The sequence below is a fragment of the Sarcophilus harrisii genome, chromosome 4 (genome assembly GCF_902635505.1).
Source record: "Sarcophilus harrisii chromosome 4, mSarHar1.11, whole genome shotgun sequence".
Classification (NCBI taxonomy): domain Eukaryota; kingdom Metazoa; phylum Chordata; class Mammalia; order Dasyuromorphia; family Dasyuridae; genus Sarcophilus; species Sarcophilus harrisii.
The window spans coordinates 452,350,294-452,378,288 of record NC_045429.1 but is presented as its reverse complement, the minus strand read 5'-3'; the positions used below and the strand labels follow the sequence as shown (position 1 = coordinate 452,378,288).

Here is a 27,995-nt window from a genome sequence, read left to right as displayed (position 1 = left end):
ATCATGTCATCCTCCTACTGAGTAAACTCCCGCAGCAAATACAAAATGCTCTGCTTGTCATTCAAAGCTTTCATAAGCTTTTACCTTTCCAGTTTTCTTCTATCTCTTTGATCCAGTCTCTTGGCTGTTCCACAAACAAGATTTTCCATCTCTCTACAATGAGCATTTTTCTCCGGCTGTCCCCTGGATCTGGAATGCTCTCTTCTTCACTCTAATTACTGACTTTAAGTTCTAACTAAAATCCCACCTTCTGCAGCAAGCCTTCCCCCAACCCTTAGTTCCAGTGCCTTCCTTCTATCATCTTCTATTCATCTCATTTTTAGCTTGTTTTGTATATATTTGTTTGCATGTTGTCTCCCTGTTAGATGATGAGATCCTTGGGAACTGTCTTTTGCTTCTCAATACTTAGCACAGCATCTGGCACATAGTAGGTGCTTAATAGATATTTATTGATTGTTGTGTGGGCATATATAAATATATAGAGAAATACTTTTCTCTTATATTAATAACCAATTGTTAAATTAGGATTAAGATTTTCTGTTCCTACTTCCTTGTTTAGAAGCCAGCCACTGTAAATTATTTTGCTAGTCTCTGAATGAGATTGCCCAGATCCTCTGGGTACTGGCTTCTCAATCTTGGATGGGACTCCAATCAGCTAGAAGATAGAATCCATGCATAGTGGATAGAGCACCAGCCCTGAAGCGAGGAGGAACTGAGTTCAAATCCAGCTTCAGACACTTATCACCTACTAGCTGTAGGATTCTGGAAAACTGCTTTGCAAAAGGAAGGTAGAATCCAAACACAATCTGGTCTAGGCAGAAAATTAGCCTCTGTCCTTGGAACTTTCTATTAGAATTTGGGTGACCCAGTTTATGGAGAAGAAAACTAGCCACCATGGTCTGGGTAGAGATATTCTTTTGTCCAGATTGCTGGAGACGGCCGAGACTCATGATCAGGTCACAGTTCTCAGGAGGAGGCACTGAAAACTGACTGTAAATCAATCAGAATTGATTTCCACCCCCAGGGAGACCCCACCTTTTAAAGATATTTAATTATTTGACAGTCTTCAAGGTTTGTCTTAGGTTTCTAAAAGTATGACTGAACACAATTTATTATTTGCTAGCCCATAATTAAATGGACTAATTACCTGGAAAGTCTCTCAGTCTCTTCATTCTTCTCTCCCCCCCAAACACATACACACACACACACACACACACACACATATATATATAATACATCAAAATACACAATAATATCAGATTTTTTTTTCTTTTTGTATTCCTCTCCTGCACAGCTTTTATTTTCCTCTACATATTTTTTAAAAACTATTTTGCCTCTCCTGTTAGGCAATATTCTGAGGGGATAACCTAGCAATTTCTTATATTTATATTGTGTATAATTGTATATCAATTTTTCTATTTATATTTGTGTATTTTACCTATATATATTTGTATGTTTTTATCCATGTTTTATTTATATTTGAATAAGGAATTCAATAGAGTATTTAAGAAAGGCTTCATTCATTCATTCATTCATTTCTTCATTCTCAAACCCCCTTTGAAGCCCTAGTTTCCTTCAGAGTTTAATTCAAACACCAACCATCAGGAGCTATTATCTTGCATTTAGACATTTACTCTACGTAGATTTTGTAGAGACCTCCCTACTGTACCTACCGTGTCCTTCCTAGAACAGAAGCTCCTTGAGGGCACAGGGAGAGCTTCATTTTGGTCTCTGTCATTTCAGTGCCTTGCCTGGCATCTGGCAACAGCAAGGACTCAATAAATGTTTATTGATTGATTGATTTTCCTCTTTCGCAAATAAGGGAATTGGATAAATGGCCTTTAAAGCCAATCAACAAGCATTGGCTGAGTTCCTGTTGTGTGTCAGGAAACTGCAAGATGCTGGAAATACAAAGGCAAAAATGAAGCTTTCAGATGCTATAAGAGTTTCAAACTGCACTAAGATTTTTGGGACGCTATACATGCCAAATGAATGCGTAAATATAAGAACATGTGCATTAAAAGGCTTTAAATTTCAAACCCAGGGCTTTGTATTTAACCTTAGAGATAATGGGTGGAGCAAACTGCAAAGTAGAAGAAGTATCCTGGCAATATTAAAGTTCAGAAAAAAAAAAAAAAGAAAATAATCAACTTTTACAAAACAAAATTTATTAAAATTTGTACAATTTCTTTGGCTATTCCCAGTTAATTTCCACAGCTTTCTCAGGAATTCTGGAACCCAGAAGTTTCTGAGTCTGCTATTGCAACTCTAAGCCACCCTAGAAGCTTACATAATTAGTTGAAAGGATCAGACAGATAATGCTGTGGGATGACAGATTTCAATTTGGGAATTAAAACAAAAAAACTATTCAACAACAAGACCTGCCCACAGCATCAAGTCATGGAAATTTTAAAGTCATCATTAGCTATCTCAAGAGACCAACAGTGCAGAAATTATATTTCAATCTTATTTCACCTTATTTCACCATATAGAGGAAAAACATAGACTTCAAAATATTACCCCTTCAGGAAGCTTCCTTAAATTAACTAGAACATCTGTCTGGAAGTTTGGTTTCTGACCATCACACAGCTGCTATCTCAGTACGCCCACTGAATACCTTGATAATCTCATTTTGTTGCATTTTGTATCTCAGAATCAAGTATCAGAACTATTTTGCCAATGGGTCAGAGAACAGAGTAGGAAATGCTCAAAGTTCAGAGGATGTCTCTTTTCTTTTCTTTTCTTTTCTTTCTTTCTTTCTTTCTTTCTTTCTTTCTTTCTTTCTTTCTTTCTTTCTTTCTTTCTTTCTTTCTTTCTTTCTTTCTTTCTTTCTTTTTCTCTCTCTTTTTCTTTCTTTCTTTTTCTCTCTCTTTCTTTCATTTTTTTTTTTTTTAAAGAAAATTTATATCCTATCTGAGCTGGAGGCTTTGTGACTTTGGGAATCACTTAACCCCAACTGCCTCAGAGGGAAAAAAAAAGAGGATGGGAGGCTGAGTTATAGAAACAGAAGCTTAGAAATCAAATATAATCCAGCCTCCCCACTCTCCATGACTGGGAACTTTTCTGGGAGCATTTGTTACTTGTAATTCCATTTAGTGACTCTTCGGTGAGCTCTCTTGTACCTGACTCATCCCCGGCCTTGCCTGACTTGGTCTGCACGCACACCATCCCCATCTCCTGCTCTCTCTCCTCTCACAGATGGGGGAGCCTGGACGAAGACTCCCCCACCTTAGAAAACAAGCCGGATCTGCATCAGAAGACCAGGAAGTAAATTGCGACTTCACTATTTCCTGCCTGCGGAAACTTGGAAAAATGGTGTAAACTCTCTGGAGCGCCCTTGGAATGCTGGGTAAGGGGAGGGCTGGGCCCGCACTCGGGTTCTTCGCTTTTTCTGTGTCATGGACGCCTTAGAAAGTCTGATGAAACTTGTGGATCCCTTCTCGGAATCTTATTTTATTGCCTATATTCATAATCAAAGGAAATGCACGATTTCAAGCAGAGCTCAGGGACAAGAACGGTGCCATTTCTGTCTCATCCAAGGGCACGGACTGCTTGAAATCCACTGGGAATCAGCAGACCTCAGGGACAAACACCTAGACTAGACCTGTTCTAAGAACTGTGACTCCGTATCAGCCAAACACTGCAAGTTTAAAAATACATATCGCTTCTCTCCAGTGGGAGCCCTGAGAGAGAACATGGGCAATCACTATACAGGAAAACAAACCATTAACAAGATCCATTCACATTCAGAGAACAGTTTACAGTTAGTAAGCACTTTACAGACATTTCTCTCCTTGGAGCCCCACAACAACCCTGTGAGGTAGGTAGCTTTATTATCCCCATTTTACAGATGGGAAAACTGAGGCTCAGGGAGATGCCGTGATCTGCCCGACATCCCCCAACCCGAAAGAGGCAGAGCTGGGACCCAACCTCAGAGAACAGCTTAGGGGAACCAGAGCTCCTGGTCCCAGAATAGCCCGGGCCCGCCCGAGATCAGCTTCCAAAGTGGGAGACAGCCTCCTCAGGGGGGCTTGATGATCCCATCAAGGGACGTGGGAAGTTATACTGCTACCTGCTTACTTCCCTAAAGGAACAAATTTGAGACCAAAAAAGAAGCTGCTTTCTTGGCTTAATGTTTAGCTAATAAACCTTACCAAGCCCCCAAGGACTCCGTAACTGTCTGCTGGGGGAGAGTGCGAATCCCCACACTGTGGATCTGCCCCAGGCTGTCCCAACCAGGCACCTGAGCGGGTCTGGGTTGGGTAGAGAAGGAAGGGCCGCAGCTGGCCAGGAAAGCGGGCCTTGCACCTGAGCTTGGCAGGGGCCTGCTGGAGCAGGGCTCTCTGTAGATGTGCTGGCCCTTGGGCTCCCACAATCCCTCAGCTCGGCTGCAGGAGGGGCGAAGCATCTTCTCCGACTCTGCCTGCTCTACCTGACTGGCTTCCAGCTTCCCTGTGGCCGCTGGATGTGGCAGAAGCGACAGGACTCCAAGGGAAGGAAAGGGCTTCCCCAGAAGGGCGGCAGTGGAGGGAAGGCTTCCGGGCAGCTCATGCCCTTCAGGAAGGGCCTTCCGGTCAGCAGGAGGAGGGGCAGGTGAAGGCGAAGCGGCGGGAGCCAGCCCGGGCCTAGCAGCGGGCGCTCCGGAAGCCGGCCACCGTCACCTTCCCCCTCAGGTAAATGTCCTCATCTGCCCCTTGATTGAGGTGCTTCACCATGTTCTTCTCGAATAGCAGGGGGTGGTAGGCCCCCATGGTGCAAGCGCTGTCAAAGAAGCGCTGGTAGTAGTAACAGATGTCCGTTTTGCGCTTTGAGGGCAAAAATTCATAAATGTCCACCTTGTCACAGAAGCTCATCATGATCACAATGCCTGAGAGAGACGGAGAGAAGGAAAGGGAGGGAGGGAGAGGGAGGAGAAGGGAAGAAGGGAAGGAGGAAGGGAGGAAGAAGAGAGAGAAAAAAGAGAGGAGGGAAAGAGGCAAAAACAGAGAGAGACAGAGAAGAGAGAGAGACAGAGAGACAGAGACAGAGAGAGGGAAGAAAGATAAAGAAAAGAGAGGAAAGAGGAGAGAGACAGAGGAGAGAGAGAGAGAGACAGAGAAGAAAGAGAGACAGAGGAGGAGAAAGACAGAGACAAAGAGAGAGAGAGAGAGAGAGAGAGAGAGAGAGAGAGAGAAAGTTAATCTTCCAACACAGAAAAACAATATGACATGGTAGAAAGAACACTGGATCTGGAGCCACAGAATTAAACCATAGGAACTAGAGAGGAGGAAGCCCGGAATCTCCCTAATCCAATCTCTTTTATTTTACAGAGGAGGAAACTGAGGACTAGGGTGGTGAAGTCACCCAGCTAGTCAGTCTCTAAAGCAGGATTCACACCCAGTCCACTACCCACTCTATCAGGCAGTATAGCTGTGGAGGCTGAATTAGGAAGAAGTTTTGTGAGACGAGACTTAAGAGCATTGGTGGCAGAACTCCCTGACACTATCTACTCTGCTCCACTGACTGTCCCCTCCAATTCAATTCCAGACTAGTTACTGGATACTCACTGCTAGCCTATGAGCCCCACGGAGTCAGCTCTCCGAGGACAGAGGCTTTTGTTTCTGCATAATCTCCGGCCATTGAGGTCTAGTAAATTCTTATCAATTGACCAGTTTCATATATACTCCTGGATGGAACTCACCGAGCATCCCTGAGGACGGGGGGTTTGGTTGGATGTCCTCCGGGGAATTCTCCTGGAGGATGTCCCAAAGCTCCCACGGCATCTTGGGGTTGAGGATGTAGAAGGGCTGATCGGGGTTCTCTTTGCGGTACTGCTTGTAGTTTTGAAAGAAATTGTAGTCAGGTTTCTTGTACCACTGGAAAAAAGAGGACACCGGTCTTGGTCTCCACATACATGTCTTGACTACACCTATGTGAGTGTGTTGCCTCCCCAGTTAGACCGCAAGCTCCTTGAGGACAGCAGAATTCTGCATTCCTGGCACCCAGCACCGTGCCGGGCTCTTAATAAATACATGTTAACAGACTCTGGCTATTCCACATTCTTCCAGCAATGCTGGGCAACCACTTCATCTCCCAGGTCTCCCTTTCTTCAAACACTGGATAGTCTAGCTTCGTTATTATGATCTTGGGATTTCTTTTTGTTGTAGGGAGCATACAATACCTGGGGAACACACCTGAGGACAGACAAGCTCTTTCTGCTAATGTGGCTATAATACTTTGGTGACCACTGCAAACCATAATGGAATCTCAGTGCTGAAGGATTCAGAAAAGAGCGGGACAAAATTCCAGTGAGAGTGAACTCATGAATAGCAAGAAGAGAAGAGTCACCCCATTTCTGGAGAGCTCCCCCTGTCCACCACCTCCAAGGTTCCTCCACTGCTCCTTATTCAGCCCTCTGGGGTCAAGCAAACTAGTTTTGTCCCCCTTCCTTAGGACAGCCCACCGAGTGTGTGAAGCCGGGTACCAGGTTCCTGTTACATCCTCCCTGCTCTTGTCCAGGCTGGAGAGCGCCAGTCCCTTCAGTCAGTCGTTAAGGTGCAGTCACTCAGCAGGGTCATCCCCCTTCTGATCGCCCTCCGCTGGAGAGCTCCCACTTACCTCCGGGACCTCTGAGTGGTATGGAGAGGGATCCCACACAATTAAAGTTCCTTCTTTGTATAAACTGTCCTGGAGAAAGTTGTGCTTGGCCGAAGTCACCAACTGTGAGGAGAGAGAAAGAAGAGAAAATACGGGCTTACAGGTGTCCTCGTGGGCAGCAAGGGCACCACAGTACCTAGAGTGCCAGGCCTCCCCAGGCCTATGCCTAAGTGGTCAGGAACACTTAATTTTATGAGTTCAAATCTGGCCCCAGACTCTGTCTGTTTGACCCCAAGTCACTTGGCCATGTTTGCCTCAGTTTCCTCATCTGTAAAACACACTGGAGAAAAGGAAATGACAAATTACTCCAGTATCTGGAGATACTGGAAAACCCCAAGTGGGTAAAGAGTTGGACCCAACTGAACAACACAAGGTGAGGCACAAACTTCAGCACTTTGTGCCCAAGGAGTCTGGGGTGACACACGACCTTCCAAAGCTTCAGAAAATACAGTTTTCAGGGGCAGCTGGTGGTGCAGTGGATAGAACACCAGTCCAGAAGTCAGGAGGACCTGAGTTCAAATCCAGCCTCAGACACTTAACACTTCCTGGTAAGTCACTTGACTCCAATTGCCTCAGGGGAAATATATAAATATATAGTCTAAAGGAGGACAATCTGGAGTCTATGGCACATGAAGAGCAAATAAAAGACCCAGAAATGGCTAGCTCAGAAGAGACTGCAGGGGCCATGATGGCCTTTTGAAGGCATGCTGCGTCCACGAGAGACTCATTCTGTCTTGCTTAGAAGGCAGAAAGGAGGAACCAAAGCAAAAAAGGTCAATTTGGGCTTATTACTGGGAAAGGAGAGAGAGAGAAAGAGAGAGACACACAGAGAGAGAGGAGAGAGAGAGAGAGAGAGAGAGAGAGACAGAGAGAGAGAGAGAGAGAGAGAGAGAGAGAGAGAGAGAGAGAGAGAGAGAAACATACAAGTATAATGGCCTGATGAAAACATTTTTTAAAATACACTTCCCTCTTCTTGGCTGCAAAATCAGGGAAGTCTTGGGAATGGAATATCACATGAACCATCAGACTCACTTTGTTTCTTCTTTTTCTTTTCTTTTCTCCTCTTCTTCTTCCTCTTCTTCTTTTACTCCTCGCCCTTCTTTTCTTCTTCCTCCTCCTCCCTTTCTTCTTTTTCTTGTTCTTCATCTCCTTCTACTTCTTCTTCTTCCTCTTCTTTTACTCCTCATCCTTTTCTTCTTCCTCCTCCTCCCCTTCTTCTTCTTCTTGCTCCTCATCTCCTCCTTCCTCTTCTTCTCCTCCTTCCTTTTCTTCCCCTTCTTATTCTTTTCGTCTTCCTCTTCTCTTCTTTTTTCTCCTTTCTCTTCTCTCTTCCTCCTTTTTCTTCAATAACTATCTTTCAATATAACCTTTGAAATTCTGCATATTTTATTTTAAGCCTTTTTAAAATGTTAGGGTCTATTGGCTGTCAAAGAACCAAGGACACAAAAAAGACTAAGGACTCCCGGCACACAGTCTGCGTTCTCTCCCTCCCTTTGCCCCACAAGCCACCTTCAGCAATGTACATTACTGACTTAATGCTGTCCCTGCTCTTTAAAAATAACTCTTCACAGAAGCAAAAAATATAGCAACATGAAAGTGGGATTAAGAGTTATTGGGTTGGACAGAACATGTCAAAGTGGTTTTTCATCAGCATTTATTTGTATCTTTTAAAAATTAGGCAGTGTTCTCACTTTACTGAAAGAAGGGAAGGAGAAACACGAGAGAAGTATGTGCTAAATGCTTTTCATCATTTGTGGACAGAGTAAAAACAGTTCTGGCTCCAAGAAGGCGAAGACACACGCCACTTCCTCTTAATAACATTTTGAGTCGGGTTGCATGGGTTTCACAAAATCAGGGAGGCTGAAGTCAAAGAGATTACCATCATCTGGTCTATCCAAAAGGCCTCTCGCCCAGTCTGACAACTTGCTTACTGGTTCTCCAGATTTTGCTTGATGTGCTCCAAGGAGGGTGAACCCAACACCTCCCCAAAGCACCCACTTTCTTCTTTTTATTCTGTAGTTTGAAGCATCTTTTTTGTCAATTTTTGTAGCTCAAATGATCATTTTCTATTTTTATAGAATTAAAGAACATATATTATCAAAGAGAATACAGATAGTTTGAATCATAATTTTTTCTGTCTTGTAGCTTGAGTCTTTTTATTCTGAATTTGAGGATTACCAAAATAATAACGATCTCCACATATAACATAAAACCGAAAATGAGAATTCTGCGGCAACATGCCTTTATTAATACAGCTTGCTTTTTTTAAAAAAGCATTTAATAAATTTCTCATTTTCCATTCAAAGCTGCTCAGTTTGCTTGCATTTTCCTCTGAAATTCCTTCTCTTCGATTCATTTTTAGCAATGCTTCTCCTTCCCACTTTTCTCACTCATCTTCCAGCAGGACCTTTTTTTAGGGCACCTCAAGCTCAGGGTCTGGAGCCCTTTTCGCTCTTCTGCCAAACTGGTATCATTTCATTCTGGAGGGAAGGGAGCCTTCTTTTGCCATACACTTTAATATTCTTTTTCCTTTAGAAAAACTCTTTGGGTTCCCAGCAATCTCTCAATCTGGCCATGGTCTTTTTGTATCTCAGAACTCTGAACTGAACTCAGTGATGGAGAGAAGCAGGACATAGAGTTTCAAAAAGACTGAGAACTGGAAGGGATCTTAGAAGCCATGGAGCCCCACTCCCATTTTACAGGTGCACATGATCTTCGCCTTCCTTTGTGCACCATATATGGGAGTTGCTCACATGAAAGCAAGAGAAAAGATTATTATCAAACGGAATCTATTCTGATACTAAAAAGACAGTGGTGGGGTAGAAACAGAGCTAGTGTAAACAAAAAGATGACTCAGAGGAAGTTGACTCTGAGTAATGGAAAAAAAAAACCACCTAGTTTTGGTCTTAAGGTTATCTTTTTATCATTATCGCTTTCTCCTCTCCCTTCTCATGTTGCAAAGAGGTGAGGAACCATTAGAACAAAATATTGTGATAAGGAATGTTTTTTCTTGTTACATGGGAGGATTTGATGGGGGTGGGGCTGGGCTAAAAATAGAAGTGCAATATATTTTAAAAAGCATCATCAATAAAATGTATTTTAAAGAGATATGTACTATAATTTTAAAAATTAAGGTAATATAAAATTTATAAGTGTATTATAAAGCTGAAATGAAATAATGGATGTGAAAATACTTGGGGAAACTCCCATTTCAAACGGAGAATGTTATTAAAAGTAAAAAGATTATCCCCTCCTTGTTGTTATTGTTCAATCCTTTTAAACATATCTGACTCTTTGTGACTTCATTTGGGATTTTCCTGGTAAAGATACTGGAGTGGTTTGCCATTCCTTCTCCAGCCATTTCACAGATGGGGAAACTGAGGCAAACGAGATTAAGTGATTTGCTCAGGGTAACAGGTAGGAAGTGTCCAAGGCTGCATTGAATTCCTGACACTATTTACGGTGCCATCTAGTTGTAGGAATAAAAACGCTGAGTCAATCTATAATTGTCATAGTAAGAACCTACAGGGGAAAGCGCTACAGTGGGCGCCAGTCATACAAAAACGAGAGTTCCTGCCCCCAAGCAGCTTATTTTTTTTTTGGGGGGGGGAGGGATAGCATACATACATATACATACACACACATATAAAATACACACAATGTAGGAGAAGTGAGGATATTGGGGGAGGGCAGGAAGGAAAGGACTCACGTTGAGCCTATTCCAACAGGCAGAGGTGAGGAAAGCTCCCTTCCTGGCATGTGGGATGGACAACACAAAAGTGTGGAGATAGGAAATGGGGTGCCAGGCTCAGCAGCAGTGAAAGAGCCCCTGAGGGAGCCACAGAAGGGGAGGCCTGGGTATAAGGCTAGTTAGGCAGCAAAGGGCTGACCAAGAGCCCAAGGGAAGGAGATGCTGAAAGGTTTCATCTTGGAGCCTTATCCGGCCTCCTCCATCCAACTTGTTGCCTCTGAGTCAGTGAGCCTGACTTTTGAAAGCCCGTGAATGCAACTAGTTTGAGGGTCACTTGGTGGAATGCTAAAGGAAAGTGAACTGAGAGGAGGGGGGGGGGGCGGAGGCTACTAAGAGCCAACTCTTGGCGTTGCCATTTACTGAGTAGACAAAGGCTTTCCTCACCCTGACGCCGTGAGCTGGAATGGACGGGAGTGGACACTGGAGTATCCCACTATATGTGGAAGGAAACGGTCTCAGGCCCGAGGCCAAGCACAGAGACCAAGTCCCATATTCCAGCATGGTTTTCATCACTCTGGCTCTCGAGAGGATAGAACGAGAAAGAATCTTTATGTATTTTTTCATCAGTCACCAGCTGGACAATGGGCTGCCCACATTGAACTGGCACAGTTCCAGGCACTGGAGGAGAATCAGTCTCAAAGGGCTCCAAGGAACTTATTCTTAGCATCAATAATCCTGAGCAGGACAGGCCTTAGATCCAGGCAGATTGGGGGGCTGCTTATGCAAGCGATGAGAAGGGCCCTGTTCCACTGGTCCAACCCAGGGCCTGGAAATCTACTATTATAAAGACATTTGTTTGGATTAAGATTTCCCTTTCCAGACAGATATTCCTGGGAGGGTTTCGAATGGAAAAGTTTGTACAGATGGGAAATCAGGCACGTGGGTAAAAAAAACAAAAAAAAAAACGAATGACATTTCCTTGGGTCACCTTTTCACAAGTTGTCACTCACACCTCGGTGGAAATTAGTTTCACAGATACTTCTAATCTGGACAAAACCCCAGAATCCCATACACGGGAGGGGCCGCCGCTGTCTAGTCCAACCTTTCACCAAATGTAGCGATGCCCTCCAGAGCCAGCCAGCTCTGCTCCAACACCTCCAGGAACATGAAGCTCACTGCCTAATAAAGAACTCTTAGGGAACAGGAGGAATCTGAAACGTGCCATTGGGCCCTCAGCACCATGGGGATGCAAAGAAAAAAATCAGGCTGTTTCTGCCTTCGAGGTTCTTACCTTCTATTAGGAAAGATAATGCATATTCATCTAAGTATATTTTTAAGTGAAATTTAAATACTATTTAAATTTATATTTTAATATATATTTTACATTATAAATAATATTTAATAATATATATTTATGTATTTATATATTATATATTCTATATAAAATGTATATCTTTAAAATTATATATATTCTATTGAGTCATTCCAACCCAATAAGGGCAAATGAAATCTGATGTGTCACTAGGGGTAAGGGGAGTGCTTAATACTTTTAAGTGAAACCTGTATTCCAATCATAATCCCATAATGCTTTTAGAATGTTGATTAAAGGTTTCTTGAAGAAAAAATTACTTCCATCTCTAGCGAGAAACCAGTGAATACCTGGGTGTAAATTACAGTATAATTTTCTCTCTTTCTTGCTTTTTCAAAAACATGACTGATATGGAAATATATTTTGCATGATTTCACATGTATAACTGATATAGTACTTGCCTTCTTAATGGGTAGAAGAGGAATAAGAGATGGGGAGAGAATGTGAAACTCAAAATTTAAAAAGTAAAAAATGTTGGAAACCAGAAATAAATTAAAATATTTTAAGAAAAAGAAGATTAAGTTATAATTATTTAAAAAAATTAATCCATGGTGTATCTAGGAAATACAAAAAAAAAAAAAGAAATATTTACTGAGTTACTGAAGAAGAGATGGGAATGTGAACCTCTCTTCCTTCTTTGTTGAGGTGGGGGACTATGGGGTGAAACACTTCACATGCTGTCAGATACAGCATGTTTCTGTTTGGGTAAAAACGTGGGAACAACAGATGGCCTTTTGGGTCGGGGAGGGAAAGGAATGTATTTAGAAATGAAGGCTGTGCAAAAAGAAAATTTTAAAGAAGAAAAAAAGAAAGAAAATCACTCTAAACCAGTAAAGGCAAAAAACAAAAACAAAAAACACCCTGATATGTCAGGGGGATGAAGGGGATGCTTAATACTTTAAGAGAAACCTGTATTCCCATCACAATCCCAGCCCCTTGGAGGAGAGAACGACTCTCGCCTTGCCTTGGCCCTTTCTGTACAATGAAGGCGCAGGGCAGGGATAGATGGCGTCTCAGTTTCCTTCTAGTTCTATCATCCCATGACGTCCTGACAGAGGCTGGGCTGATGGGCTCCGTCCTTTCTGGAGCTCGGCTCCAGAGGAGTAACGTCTCTTGTGAGGCAGAGCTCTCCCAAGGTGAGATCCTGAGCTTTCCCCCTTGCTCTCCAATCATTTGCACCTGGGGCTCCTGCCTATCAGACTATTAACTATCTGACCTCAGAGATTGAGTCTTTCCCTTCTCAGGAACTCAGGGGACCTCAGCACATGCTTCCTGAACTTAATTAACTTGACTCTTTCCCAGAATCATCACAACTGCATCACTTGTTTAAAGATACAAATTCTACTGGAGAGAAATTGTTGTTCACTTGTTTCAGTTATGCTCAATTCTTTGTGACCTCACTTGGGGTTTTCTTAGTTAAGAAACTAGAGTGGTTTGTCATTTCCTTCTCCACTTCCTTTTACAGATGAGGAAACTGAGGCAAACAGGGTGAAGTGACTTGCCTAAGGTCACACTAGGGTTAGAGGCTAGATCTGAACTGAGGATCTATCCACTGCTCCATTTAGCTGACCCTACTGGAGGAAATAGTTATTTTTCTGTTGGATCAAAAATAGGGGATGCAGAGAGGTATGAACTGAAGGGACACAGTCAGGACTCGATAAATACTTGTTGACTCAAGTTGAATTCTCATAAAAATAAATATCTCATGTTCTTGAGCCACAAGAAACTACAGAAAAAAAAGCATGGGAAGTCATGTGAACTGATGCAGAGTGAAGTAGGCAGAACCAGGAAAATTACATACACATAAAAATATATGTGCTATGAGGAGGAGAAGGGAAGAAATGGTGGCTCTCAGATCAGTCAGGGAGGATGCAGAGAGAACTGGAGGCCCTTGGGAATAGGAACTGGCAGCGATCTAGATAGATGTTCTACCCCCGGGACTCAGCAAGAAGCCTGGTACCCAACAAGCATCTACAACCAACAAGTGTTGATTAAGCACCTGCTCTGTGCCAGGCTTGGTTTCTGGGCACACAGAGACAGAAGCCAAATAGACCCACACCCTGGGGAGCTTATATTCTGTAGAACAAACCCCTTAGGTTGGTGTTCAAGGCCCTCTACAATGTAGCTAAATATGCTTTGAAGAGATCATACTTTCTAAGGGATTTATTCTCTAAATACCAAGTATTTTTAACAGATTTTTATATTTCCAAATATATGCAAAAATAGTTTTCAACTCTTCCCTTTTGCAAAACTTGTGTTCCCATTTTTTCTCCCTCCTTCCCCTCCAACCCTTCTCCCCTAGATGGCAAGAAATCCAATATAGGTTAAGTATGTACAATTCTTCTAAACATATTTCCATATGCATCATGCTGCACAAGAAAAATCAGATCAAAAAGGAAAAAAGAAACACAAGAAAGAAAAACAAACAAACAAACAACAATTTTTAAAAAAGAGATAAAAATATTATGCTTTGATTCACATTCAGTCCTCACAGTTTTTCTCTCTGGATGCAGATGGTGTTTTCTATTCCAAATCTATTACATCAAGTACTCTCTAAATATACATGCGTATACTTTCCCCATTCTCTAAAGTCTCTCTCTTCTAGCTTTAAGAGCCCTCCTCCTCCATGAAGTCTTCCCTGAGATCAGCCCACACTGGAAAGCTCCTTCTCTGAGGATCTATTATACTAAGAGCCCGAATCAATGTTTTCTAGGCACCTATCTTACTGCCAAAAATGTATTAAATCCTCGGGATACAAAGAAAGGCAAAAACTCCTCTACTTTCAAAGAATATAATATCTTGCACATAATTGGAGCTTAATCAATGTTTGTCAGTTGACTGAATAGTGATTGATATATTGGGTAATGTTAGAAAGGTAGCAATGAAAATTTAATATTTTTCTTAAATATTAACTTTTATTTTAAATCCATGATGTTCCAAAACCATTTTTCCCCAAAGCGCTCTTCAGGTGATTAAAAAATACTAATTAAATTCAAAGTGTTATACAAACTAAATTGATTAAGTTTAATTAATGTCATTCAGAGAAGATAGCATGAATGTGCTAACTAGACTCACCACCCAAGCCAGTCTGAGCATGATGATTCTCTCGTTTTTCATGTCAAACTGTCTTACCTGAGAGTTGACCAGGCGAAAGGTTGTCTTCTGTCCTACATCCTGCTCAAATTTTCTTGTAGGTGCTCCATTAAATCTCATGACAGCATCATGACTATCTGTAAATCACAGGAATATGAAAGAGACAGTGAGTGAGCTGAGATAGAGAACCAGAGTCAGAACATGCAAGTGCACAGGTGAGGGGGAGATGACAGGGATATCTCCCTTATAAAGTCATGATAACAATCACTAAAGCCATCTAAGGATCCCAAACCCCACAAAATGTTAGTGACAGAAGGTGACAAAGACGCCATCTAGTTCAACTGATTCATGCTACAGATGAATAAATTAAGACCCAAAGAGCCTAATAATTTATCCAAAGTCAGACAGATGGCTAGAGGCAAAGCAAGGGTCAAAACTCAAAGGCACTGACTCTTTATTCCAAAATCTCTGAGCTAAAAAACAAGTTTTCTAGATTTCTTGGCTTTTTTTAAAAAACTATTCCTTAAAATAAAATCCCTGAATTCAGTGAAGATTAAGAGAACACCACCATTTAAAAGTAATTAGTGAATTAGAATAATAGAATAATAGTAGCACAGGAAGACTTACAAGAATGGGGTGGTGAAAGGAGATGTTTTAGTGTGCTTAATGGCTTAGCAATACCAGATCTCAAGCTGTATAACAAAGTGCTAATCATCAAAACAAGCTGGTACTAGTTAAAAAATAAAGTGGTGGATCAATGGAATATATTAACGAGACACAGTATACAGTAATAAATGATTATAATAATCTAGTATTTGATGAACCCAAAGATCCAAGATTTGGGGACAAACAAAAATCGCTACTTGACAAAATTTGTGGTAAAATTGGAAAACAGTTTGCAGAAATTAGATATAGACCAGCAACTTACATTGGATACTAAGGTCAAAATGGGTACATGATTTAGATATAAGGGATGATATCATTGGCAAATTAAAGGAGCTTGGACTATTTTACCTGTCAGATTTATGAATGTGGGAAAAATTTACGAATAAATAAGAAATAGAGAACATTACGAGATATAAAATGGATAATTCTGATTGCATCAAATTAAAATAGCTTTATACAAACAAAATCAATGCAGCCAAAATTGGAAGGAAAGCAGGAAACTGAGACATATTTATAGCAAGTTTCTCTGATAAAAGCCTCATCCATTAACTTTGTGTGTGTGTGTGTGTGTGTGTGTGTGTGTGTGTGTGTATCCACATCTATCTATAAATAGATATATCCCCATTGACTTAGGAGCAATGCTACTCCTGGGTCTATATCCCAAAGAGCTCAAAGAAAAAGGAAAAAAATTATGTAACACAGCTCTTTTTGTGGTGGCAAAGAAATAGAAATTGAGGGAGTACCCATCAATGGGACTATGTTAAACAAGTTGTGGTGTTTGGTTGTGATGGAATACTGTTGTGCTCTAAGAAATGACAAGCAGGATGCTTTCAGAAAAACCTGGGAAGACTTACATGATCTGATCCAAAGTGAAATGAGCAGAACCAGAAGAACAATGTACACAGTAACAGCATATTGTATCAACTGTGAATGACTAAGCTCATCTCAGCAATACAATAATACAAGACAATTCTGAAGCACTTGATGAAAAATGCTATCCATCTCCTGAGAAAGAATGGATGGAGTCTTGAGAGTGCAGATTGAAGCATACTTTTTTCATTTTCTTTATTATTCTTGATTGCTTATTTTTTGGTCTTTTGTTCTGTTTTCTTTTACAACATGGCTAATAATAGAAATGTTTTGCATGACTGAACATGTATAATCTTTATCAAATTTCTTAGCTTCTCAAGGAGGAAAATTAGAAAGAAGTGAGAAAAAGAATATGGAATTCAAATTTTTTTAAATTAACAGTAAAAAATTCTTGTTTACATATAATTGAGGAAAAATAAGAATTAAATTTTTAAAAAAAGAGGTAAAGTAAAATGAGCAGAACCAGAGAAGCCATATAAACACTATGACAACAATGATATAAATAGAAAGTATAATAGCAATGAAATACTGGAAATGGAATAGAGTAAATTTCATAATGACCAACTTGTCCTTAATGAAGAGATCGTTGTCTGCAGAGATGGGTGTAGGATATTACATATAATACAATATTTTTTGATATGTTGAAGTTTCTTCCTGTTTTTTCTATTCTCTAATAAGAGGAAGCATTCTATTTTGCTAAAAGAAGAGGAAGTAGCTAAATAACAAGCTGATGACAATTCTAATCTTGGACAAACCCTCAAACTTTCCTGAGCTTCAGTTTCTTCATTTGCAAAATGAAGGGGGTTAGTCTAGACAACTTTCAAGTTCTCATCCTATTTATTTGGCAATTAAAGCTTTCACAATGGGGCTTAAACCAACCTTTCTAGCCCTAGTTTTTAGATACATATGAAAATTACCATCTATACTCCCCTGCTTCTTTGTATTTCTTAATAAGCTTCCTTCTGCTCTCTATTTGTTAAAAACCTTATTTGCTGAACATCTTTTAAAAACAAATTGTGCATAACCAGAGTCTACAGCTGTATACACAGCTCCATTTGGAGAGGTTTATTTGTATTTGGAATATTATTTGTGTTTGCCAGCCAATGTTAAGTTGATCATCCATTTTTGTAATGGATGGATAGACTCAGAAAGACCTGGGTCCATGTAGTTATACAGGACTGCCATCCTTGGTTCAGCTAAAGTGGCATTCCTGCTGTTCCTCCTCTCCATTTCTCATCTCCATACCTTTGTAATGGGCTATCCCTCATCCCTGGAATTTACCGATTCTTCATCTTTGCCTCTTAAAATTTTTTGTTTCCTTACAGTTCAATTCAAAGACCATTGAGGTCTTCCCCAATCCTTCTAGCCAATAGTGTCTTCTTCCCTCCGAAGAATTATCTTATATATTATTTGCATATACTTTTATTATACATAATGACTCCATTATTATTAGAAAGTAAATCCCTTGAAGGGAGGGACTGTTCAACTTTTGCCTCCATATTTCAAGGCCAGCCCAGTGTTGAACAAACAGAAGGGAATATTTGCTGATTTCTGGCAAAATCAATTCAATTGGAAGTATAGGTATGTCTATTTTCTTTTCCTCCTCACTGTGAATATGTCTCCATCTTCACCCTCCTATTTCACTCCATAAGCAACTCCATTCTTAGCTTTAGAAAAGAGTCTAGGAAATTGGATATCCTTATTACAAGGAAATCTGGTTGGATTCCTCGGCCCATAGATCTGACCTTAGAGTTCTTCCAGGCAACATGTGGCACTTTACAGATGAGGAAGATGAGATCCACTGAGAGGAAATAACAGACCCAAAGTTACAAGGTAGTAAATGATAGGGATAAAATTTAAATCCAGGTTTTTTAACTCTAAACACTCTAAATATAGGTCTCCTGGTGCCAGCCAGGCTTAGAACTCTAATTCCCTTTGCACTCCGCTTCCCATAAAATCATCAATTATAGTGAAGACTAAAATTGGGGAGAGGGGAAGCTCAGCAATACTTCCCAATGTTGGAAAAAGTCTGACATGCTATATTCTGTACCCATATTCCCCCACCTCTGTAAAAAAAGGCAAGGAGAGTCTTTGAGACTAAGCTTGGTCATTAGCCTTTCAGAGCATTTGGGTAAATAAAAATTCATTTGAAAAACAAAAAAAATAAATCTTCAAGATTGTTTCTTATCCCTTGACGGATGGATTTTAAGGACACAGGGAAATGTACACTGGCTGATTGTGTTCATTTACTTTGCTGGCTTTCCTCTTGGAGAAGAGTGCTCAAGTTCTTGAATTGTGATATTAATGAAAAAAGATCATCAATCAACCATTGCAAAACACAGGAAAAAACCCAAAAGAAATTCTGAGGGATACAAATGGAACAATTTTATTACTGCCATGTTAACTAAAATCGTTTTCTTTGTTCTATTATGAAGTTGACGTGCATGAATACTTCCATGGATAAAGAAACCTGAAAATATGACTACCGACCTCCTGAAGAGTTTTTGTTTTTAGATACATATGAAAATTACCATCTATACTCCCCTGCTTCTTTGTATTTCTTAATAAGCTTCCTTCTGCTCTCTATTTGTTAAAAACCTTATTTGCTGAACATCTTTTAAAAACAAACTGTGCATAACCAGAGTCTACAGCTGTATACACAGCTCCATTTGGAGAGGTTTATTTGTATTTGGAATATTATTTGTGTTTGCCAGCCAATGTTAAGTTGATCATCCATTTTTTGTAATGAATGGATAGACTCAGAAAGACCTGGGTCCATGTGCTTCTTGGGAATTCCCATTTGCAAATAATGTCTGCTTGGGAAGAAGCGGGCTGGGGGAGTGTGGTTTCATCATCTTTTCTGGATCCCAAAAGGGGTCCAATTTTTTTTTCTCCTTTGTGCTCCTGCATTTGCCGTGAGGGCTGCTTTCCTGGCTTTCCATTTAGAAAGGAAAAAGAGACATATGACATCACTACCTGCTCTATTACCTCCTTTGCCTTGCCTCACCACTCCCCCCAACCCCCATGTCTCCATCTTTCTAAGATCATAATTTCCCCATTCATTATTTTCCTTGGCTTGATTCGACTCAACGAGTGATGAAAAACACAGCCCCTGGAAATACGGCACCGTGTGCTGCGTGCATTCTCTCCTTGCCACCTAAGATCTTGGGTGTTTCATTTCCCTTATTAGTGACAGAACGCCTCTCCCAGAAACAAGGGCGGCACAGTCTAGGAGACGGAGAATCAGAGCGGTTTGGAAAGTCACGGGAAACCAGACTCCAAAGCCACTGCAACACTCCTGGACTCATTTTCCCCATCTGTAACATGAGGGGGTTGGACTGGATGGCCTCTGACCTTGGGGCTTAGTTAAAATCAATGATCTAATGTGGCTGGAGATTTCAGCAAGAATCTCCACATTTTGCTAGGCAGTTCCTATCTCAGCTCAGATCTCCACTTCAAGAAGCCTTTCCCAATCCCACTTAAATCTAGTGCTTTCCCTCTGTGATTATCTTCTATCTTTCTGGTTTCATGATCTTGTTTGAACATAGCCGTGTGCATCAGATTGTAAGCTCTTTAAGAGCAGAAGTTGTTTTTACCTTTCTTTGTATTTCCAGTTCCCAGCCCCTTGCCTGGTACACAGTAGGTGCTTAATAAGTATAAGTGGACTTGATTTGACTTTACTTGTTTCATTCAGCTAAGAGAAGGCCTGACTGACTCAGGGAGCCAGAGCTTACAGGTCACTTTTGCCTCAATTGTTTGCTTCCGTGTTTTTGTGGTAGGTTCTAAAGTGTGGGAGTTAGAGAGTACCTGAGTCATCGTGAGATCCCCACCGCAGGAAACGAAAGCCCTGAGGAAGCAAGTGACTCGCCCGAGATCCCACTCCCAGGGGTGAGGCACGATCAGAACTGCTTTCCCTGACCACCTCCTGTCAGAAGGACTCCACATTCATAAGGACTAGGCTCCCTCATGCAGTGCTCACCTATTTCTTTGCCCAAGCTGGAAGACTTTAGGGAGCCGGCGGATGACACCACGGCGCATGTGCCCAGGCGCCCAAAGGCGGCCCGGATGTTCTTCTGGGGCAGAGAGCTTGCCCACTCGGAGCTGTTGAAGGGGAAGTCTGTGGCCTCGATCATGGAGACTTTCACTCGACTGGCAAGCTGACACAGCAAGGCCGCCTCACTGAGCTTCTTGGGCTGACGCTCCCCTCTGAAGGTCACGTTATATTTGTTCATGTGCAGATAGTTCTTCCTGACCTTCTGCAAGCGGGGAGGGAGGTTCTTGGAGGAGCTGTCTTCGTCCCAGACCTTGCTGTTGTACCTCTCGGTCTGAGGCCTGTCCTTGGCACCACCGGGCACGCTGCTCCCCCTTGGAGAGTCCGCCATCGTGGCCACGTACACGGGCTTGGGCCCCAGCTTCCGAGCCAGGACTTGCAGGTTCCTGGGCAGCTGGAAGTTTTTTGATTCCAGTTTCAGGGACACCGAGTACCCTTTCTTCGATTCGTTCCACACACAGATGGTGAGGAAGAGGACAAAGGCCAGGAGCCCATATATAATCTTTTTGAAGAAGTTGATATGGACCATACTGACGCATACAGTGTCCCTGGGCCCAGCACAAGAAATCACTCCTAGAAGTTGGAGAAGGGGAAAAAATAATCAAGTCACTCTCAGTCACACAGGAACCATCTGTGGTCACCGAAACAAACAACAGGCTGGTCTCTCACCCCTTATTAAGTAAAGGGGAAGAAATGAGAGAAGGTGTCAGGCTCAGACTCCTGGGGGAGGGAGGGAGGGCAGCAGGAAGACAAGAGTTAGTGGGTAGTGACAGATGAAAAAAGAAGAAAAAATGAGAACATCATTAAAAACTACACAGAAATAAAAAAAAACAACAAAAAGAAATTTTCAAAGGCATACAGATCAAACAAACCAGGGCAATTCTGTGATTACGTTTATCAAATATATTTCACTAATATTTTTGATTTATATGTTGTCTGGGTTTCCACTTATATCTCTTCCTCTCCCTCTTCTCAGAGGGCTATCTCTTATAACAAAGAACTTTTTAATAGAAAAGAAAAACAAGGAAGGGGAAAATCCAGCAATATCCTGTAATATATCAAAAAAAAAAAAAACTGACAGTAAATGGAATCCTTCATATCTGAGGACCTACAAAGGATGGGGTGGGAAGTGTATCTTGCCACATCTCCTTTTTAGGATCAATTTTTTTCTTTGCAATTTGATCGCATTCATTTTTTAAATTGTTTTCTTTGGCTGTCCTCATTTACACCTTTTATGATCATAATAGAATTGTTCTTGGCTCTTATAATAAAATTTATCAATTTGTTTACCATCTTCCTTTTTGTTCATCTCTACATACCTGAAATATCAATGTTTTAGATGGCTGTGATGTTGATTTTTTTTTTTTTTTGTAATTTGGTCCCATTCATTTTTTAAATGGTTTTCTTTGGCTGTCCTCATTTATACCTTTTATGATCATAATAGAATTGTTCTTGGCTCTTGCAATAGAATTTATCAATTTGTTTGCCATCCTCCTTTTTGTTCATCTCCACGTAACTGAAATATCAATGTTTTAGATGGCTGTGGTGATTTAATTTTTTAAGATAAGGAAATAATATGGCAGCTCATGAACCTGCATGCAGCCTCTGATAGGCTGAGAATTCTTGTTCAGGGGTCATTTGGATTAGATGGCTGATGACATAGCTTTTGACTTGGAGATTCTAGGATTCCCTGTGAGCTGTAGGGCACTGGCTTTTAGATCGGGAAAGCCTGGAAAAGATCTCAGGAATTTGTAATGAACTTGAGTGCTGGAAGAGAGGATCTGTAAGATCCCTGTAAGATCTAGATTGATCCCATGGCCATGAAGTCCCTTTGAAACCAAAAGCCTAGGAAGAGGCCCTCATAAAGGTAAGGACACAGAAATTAGGGATAAGAGCAGAAAGCGAGACCATAGAATTGCTTTCTAAGAAGACACTGCCCTCTTGCCTTTGTCTAGGTGGGAAACTCTGGATATGGAACATAATGCATAATACCATCATGCTTGGTTGATGAGCTGATTTAGGTTTTTTTGAACTGGGTTTCTTCCCCTTTCTTTTCTTCTTTGTCTGAGGGGATGGTTCTCTGGGAGGAGAAGGAGAGGGGAGCTGCTGTGGGAAATGTAAATTGTAGCCAAAAAAAATTTCTTTTAAATAAAAAAAAGAATATCTTACTGGCAATGCTGGTAGAAACCAATAATCAATGGGACGGCCTTGAACGATCTCCCTGAAAACTGGAACAGCATGCACTTTGTCCATACTTGTTGGGCAATTGGTTAAGAGCTTTGAGTACTTTGAACCCAAACAGTGTCCGGTACCTTTGGTCAGGATTTGCAAGGGCGCCAGGATGGCACCTTTGGAACTTTTATACAGTTCACTAAAATTCAGCAAATTCAAGCAGTCACCATGGGCTTTCTCAGGCCTTCAGGGAAGCTGCCATCTTCTGCATCACTGCATCAATGAGACTTTTTCCCAGCTTCTTCCCCAGCATCTTCCTCGCCCTGCTGATTATCTCCCATTAATCCTGTCTGAATCTTATTTTTACAAAGGCTTTGCATGGGATGATGAGCTCCCTGAGGACTTTTTTTTTTTTTTTTTTTGCAATGCCAGCCTTTCATATAGTACCCAGCACATTTTTGTTCAGACTCTCTCAGACCTCATTTAAGGCTTTCTCAGCAGACATATTGGAGTAGCTTGTCATTTCCTTCTCCAGCTCATTTTACAGATGAGGAAACCGAGGCAGAATTAAGTGACTTACCGAGGGTCACTCAGGTAGTAAACATATGAGGCTGTATTTGAATTCAGGAAGATGAGTCTTCTTGGCTCTAAGCCTAGTGCTCTGTGCCCTGTGGCACCACCTAGCTGCCCCAGCACAGAGTAGGTGCATAATTAATGCTAATTTTTCCCCTGAGGCAACTGGGCTTAAGTGACTTGCCCAGGGGTCACACAGCTAGGAAATTTTAAGTGTCTGAGGCCAGCTTTGAACTCAGGTTCTCCTGACTTCAGGGCTGGTGCTCTATCCACTATACCACCTAGCTGCTCCTATTATTGCTAGTTTAATAACTGCAGAATGAGGTTGGACCAGATGGCTTCTAAGGGCCCTACAAATCAGTGATCCCACAGCCTGGATTCAAATCCTGCCTCTGCCATTTACTGCCTGTATTATCTTGGGAAAAAGTCCCCTCATCTCAGTTTCATCCCCTATAAAATAATTGGCCTGTTTGGTTCTGTCTGGTGATAAAGTTACGGGCTTTAATCCTAAATAGGCCTAATAAGGCTGTCTACCCCACAAGGATATTGCAGGGGAAATGAGATCATGTCTATAAAAATGTTTGGTAAACTATGAAATGTGATACAAAAGTAGAGCAGTAGAATATTCTTATGTCATCATCGCTAGGGTAAACACCACTCTCTCCAACTCGATTTTATTTCAAAAGCAACATGGCCCAGCCCTGGGAGAGTAAAGGGAAACCAGGAAAGGGATTCACTTGGTCACTTGGAAGCCTATGGGAAAGTTTATTACTAATTTAAAGAAGACGGTATGGAAAGGGGAGGAAAAGAACAGACCGAAAAATCTCTAGATTCTTAAATTTCGTCCCACTTCTAAAAAGCCCTGCGACTACCCCAATAACACAGGCGTTTCCAAATACCCAAAGTGTGCCAGGCAAAGAAATACAGCAAAGGGAACTGGAAGCTGCCTCGGGGCAAATGTTCATCGGGAGGCTTGAAATTGAATAAATATCGATAAATGTGGAAATAAGTTTAGAAGAATTGCACATGTTTAACCTATATTGGATTGATCGACATCTAGGGGAGGGGGGAAGGAGAAAAACATGGAGCACAAGGTTGGGCGAAGGTGAATGTTGAAAACTATCTTTATGGTAAAATATACCATAAAGATATATATAGATAGAGATATAGAAACTGAATGAACATGTGATGCTATGGTCAAGTGTGTTTCCTCTGGGGAAAATGAGGTGAAGAATGGAAAGTGAGAGCACAATGTTTGCAAGAAACTGTGAAATTCTATTTTAGAAGAATAGGGGAGAGAGAGGGAGTTCTAGAATAGTTTAATGACCGAAAGATGGCCCACCACTGGGAAGACCCTAGGAGACTAGAAAAGCGAGGAATTCTGGGAGGAAGCCAACCAGTTGATAAGGTCGAGAACCAGGAATTAGAATACCCTGAAGAGATGACTGAATCTAAGAGTGGAATTAAGGAAGAGGTCGTAGCCCCTTCCTGTGAACCCCAATCCCACCGGCCGTTACCTGCAGCTGGCTAATGGCCTCAGACCAGCGGGATGTGCTCCTTGTCCTCAGAGATGGAGGGGGTTTTCTCTGGAGGCAGCCGGCCTCCCCATCTGGGCCTAGTCAAGTGTCCACAAAAGGAGAGGAGCAGGGGAAAGTGCCCTCGGGAGCCGTCCCAGCCCTAAGAAGGAGAGGAGGGCCGGAGCTGGGTGGCCCAGGATAGGGCTACAGGTGCCTGCATCGGCTCAGAGCCCAGGGTTAAACATTAATGGCACAGGGCTCCCTCCGGTGGCTCCTGGTCTTTGGGGGACAGAATTTGCATCTGGCACATCTCCCACCAGCTGGCGAAGCTGATGCAACAAGGAAGAGCCAGTGGTAGAATGTGTTCTCACCGACAGCCAGAGCCAGCCTCAGAGCTAGGGAAATCCGGGCCAGGTCCTGGCTCACCCACTCTGGGCAATTCATCAAACCTCTCAATGCCCAGGCAACTCCCTCACAGTCAGAGCTCCCACAAAGTGCCACTCTGCCATGGCAGGGGGAATTTCTTCATCTGGGAGATCCTGATGGGGCAAGTACGCTTAGAGTTAGGGTTAGGTCATCATCCCTGCTGGATGAGCTCCCCAAAGAACCTCACGGCACATCTACACCTCTAAAATAGTGATAATAATATGCTAATGTTTGCAGAGCCCTTGAACTTCTGCAAAGTACTTCATATACAGGCTCTTGTCCTTCATTCTCAAAAAAGGATCCGCCCTACACCTACTGCTGTCTATGTATGAGCTCACTAGATCCTCAAAAAAATTTTTGTGGGTGAGGTGATTTTTAAAAAATTTTACATATAAATAAAAATAAATGATAAAATGTTAAAAATACATCTAAATAAAAATTAATAAAATAAAATTTATATACAAATAAAAATGAATAAAAATAAAATATTAACATATCAGTAATATATAATTATATTAAATAATTTTAAAGAAAGTTAAAATTTTTATTGACTGCTTTTGCTCTTGCGTCACCTACATTTCCTGACACGTCCTGCCTTCTCCTAGTGAGCCACATTTATAACAAAGAACAGAAAGGGAAGGAGTTGGCGGATGGCTAAGCAGAATCAACCAGTTGTAAAAGACTTGACATTTTATGTGATGTTCCGCATCCAGAGTCTCCCACCTCTGCGAAGAAGAAGGATGAGGCATCTCCATGGAGCAAAACGAAACTCCAAAAGAGATCACAGAAAGGGAACACTCAATCTATCCAGGTTTCAATCTATCAAACGTCGGTGCTACCACTATTCCCATTTTGCAGATAATAAAACTGAGGTTCAGAGAGAGAAAGTGACATGGCTGGGGACACCCAGTCAGTAAAGAGTCTTGGAAAAGGAACAAGGGACTCTCTGACTCCAAGTCCATCCCTCTAACCACTAGGGGAGGCACACTGCCTCCCCCAAAGCCACCTTACAACATGAAAGTCAAGACAGACCTCAAAGTAAGGCCTTGAGTGTGACAAAGAAAGCCTGGAGCCTTTGTGACCTGGACTGAAGCAGGAGCAGTGGAGAAAACAAGCGTGAAATTATCGATTTTCGTAGGTCAAAGGCTCAGGGCTCTGAACCCAATCCCATTAGGGTGAGGCAAACAAAACTGCCATTTTGGGACAGCCTTCCCTCGATCCATCACTATACACTGACTGAAACTTTCATCCTAAAGGGTGTGACCGTCTGGACATAGAAGCAGTTGGAAAGGTCGCTGACTACACTCTCAGATCTCACGGGTCATCAAAGCCAGCCTCCCACCTAGTGCACAAAACCCTTCTGAGCAATCCTGGAAGCTGTCACTCAGCCTCTGTTGGAACCCAGTCAAAGAAAGGGAGCTCACTCCCTCATCAGGTAGCTACTTTGGCACAAATTACACTGTTGTTATGTCCTGCCTATCATTTCTAGTCATTGGTCCTGTAGGATCAAATAAAGGGATGCCTCTTTTCTCTGAAGAACTCTTCTTTAATTAGGCAAAAATGCAATCATGATTTTTGATTTTGTTTCTTGTTATTTTAATATTTTATTTACTTATAACATTTTGATTTAAAGTTTTGAGTTCTAAATCCTTTTTTTCCTTCCCCCTTCCTGAGACAGTAAGCGAGCAGATATAGGTTATATATGTGCAATTATGTAAAATATTTCTATAGTAATCATTTTACACAAAAAGACTTGAATAAAAGAGGGGAAAAAACAAAGACTAAATAAGAGCATGCTTCAGTCTGTATTCAATCAATATCAGTTCTCTGGAGGGGGATGGTACGCTTCATCACGAGTCCGCTGGGATTGTCTTAGATCATCGTATTGCTGAGAAGACCTAAGTCATCGAGCAATGTAACTGTGTACCAGGTGGCCTCTGAGGTCACTTCCAGCTCAGAAGTTAGTGTTCTATATGATCCTGCATCTGGCTGTCTAGTCAGTCAGTCAGTCAATAAATATTTATTAAGTTTCCTTCTGTAAAATGAAGGAGTTGGGCCAGGCAGACTTTAAGGCTTCTTTCAGCTCTAAATCTACAGGCCTGATAACAAAGAAGATTCAGAGGGCAGAGGGGGACAAAGATGGAGACAGAAAGAGAAAGAGAGATGAGAGAGACAGAGATGGAGAGACTGTGACAGAGAGAGACAGAGACAGAAAGAGTCAGAGATGGAGAGACAGAGACAGAGAGACAGAGAGAGACAGAGCAAGAGAGATCAGCAAAGTAACTTACACATGCACCTGGGTCAACAGTGCCCTGTAGCCACAAGTGTCCTACCTCAGTAAAGAAAGGAAAATAGTTAGACCTACTGTTCTGTAGGTTCTGTAAATATTTAGAACCTACTAGTACAAGGTGCAAATATAATTTAGAAAAGCCTGGGCCCTGTCCTTCTGAAGCTTACAGCCTAGGAGACAACGTACAGACCAATGACTCAAACTGAGTAAATGTGGAAGAAAAGAACGAGAGGCCGAAGAGTCAGATATGACTCCTCCACTCCTGAGCAAGCGGACCTACTGCGGGGCATCTATGCTGCTCTCCCCTTGCTTCTGTCTCCTGGGGGCTCTTTCCTCCCCGTCCCGCTTAAGCCCAGTGAGCTCCTCTGTTGACCATTCCCCATTGGACGCGGCCAGCTCTGCCCAGACTGCTGACATGTTGTCTCCCTCGTCAGAGCAGAAGCTCCTTGAGGCCAGGGCCGTGTTTTGCCCTTTTTGCATCCTCACCGCCCAGCACGTGCCTGGAAGAAATGTTTGCTGATTTGGGGGGCTGCTACAAGGCCTTTCCTGACTCCTAACTAGGAGGGCCTTTCCCCCAAATGATTTTGCGACTGTATGACAGGTGTTCCCCCATGGGATGTAGGCTCCTCGAGAGACAGCAG

General features: G+C 41.9%; 1 protein-coding gene across 8 annotated transcripts in view; it reads right to left on the bottom strand.

Annotated features, from left to right (window-relative positions):
- Positions 1-2,146: 2,146 nt before the first annotated feature.
- ST6GAL1 (ST6 beta-galactoside alpha-2,6-sialyltransferase 1) overlaps positions 2,147-27,995 on the bottom strand; it is a 111,451-nt gene continuing 85,602 nt past the window's right edge. For 5 of the 8 annotated variants that reach the window (XM_031968052.1, XM_031968053.1, XM_031968054.1 and 2 more), the window contains 5 exons: positions 20,305-20,949; positions 14,829-14,926; positions 6,598-6,699; positions 5,681-5,855; positions 2,147-4,867 (listed from right to left, as the gene is read on the bottom strand). In XM_031968052.1, the coding sequence (XP_031823912.1) occupies positions 4,626-4,867; positions 5,681-5,855; positions 6,598-6,699; positions 14,829-14,926; positions 20,305-20,949 (1,262 nt within the window). In that variant the 3' untranslated portion in view covers positions 2,147-4,625. Of the gene's footprint in view, positions 4,868-5,680; positions 5,856-6,597; positions 6,700-14,828; positions 14,927-20,304; positions 20,956-22,292; positions 22,434-24,638; positions 25,418-27,995 lie in introns of those variants that run through there. The other 3 variants (XM_023503773.2, XM_031968059.1, XM_031968058.1) reach the window with 3 other exon arrangements.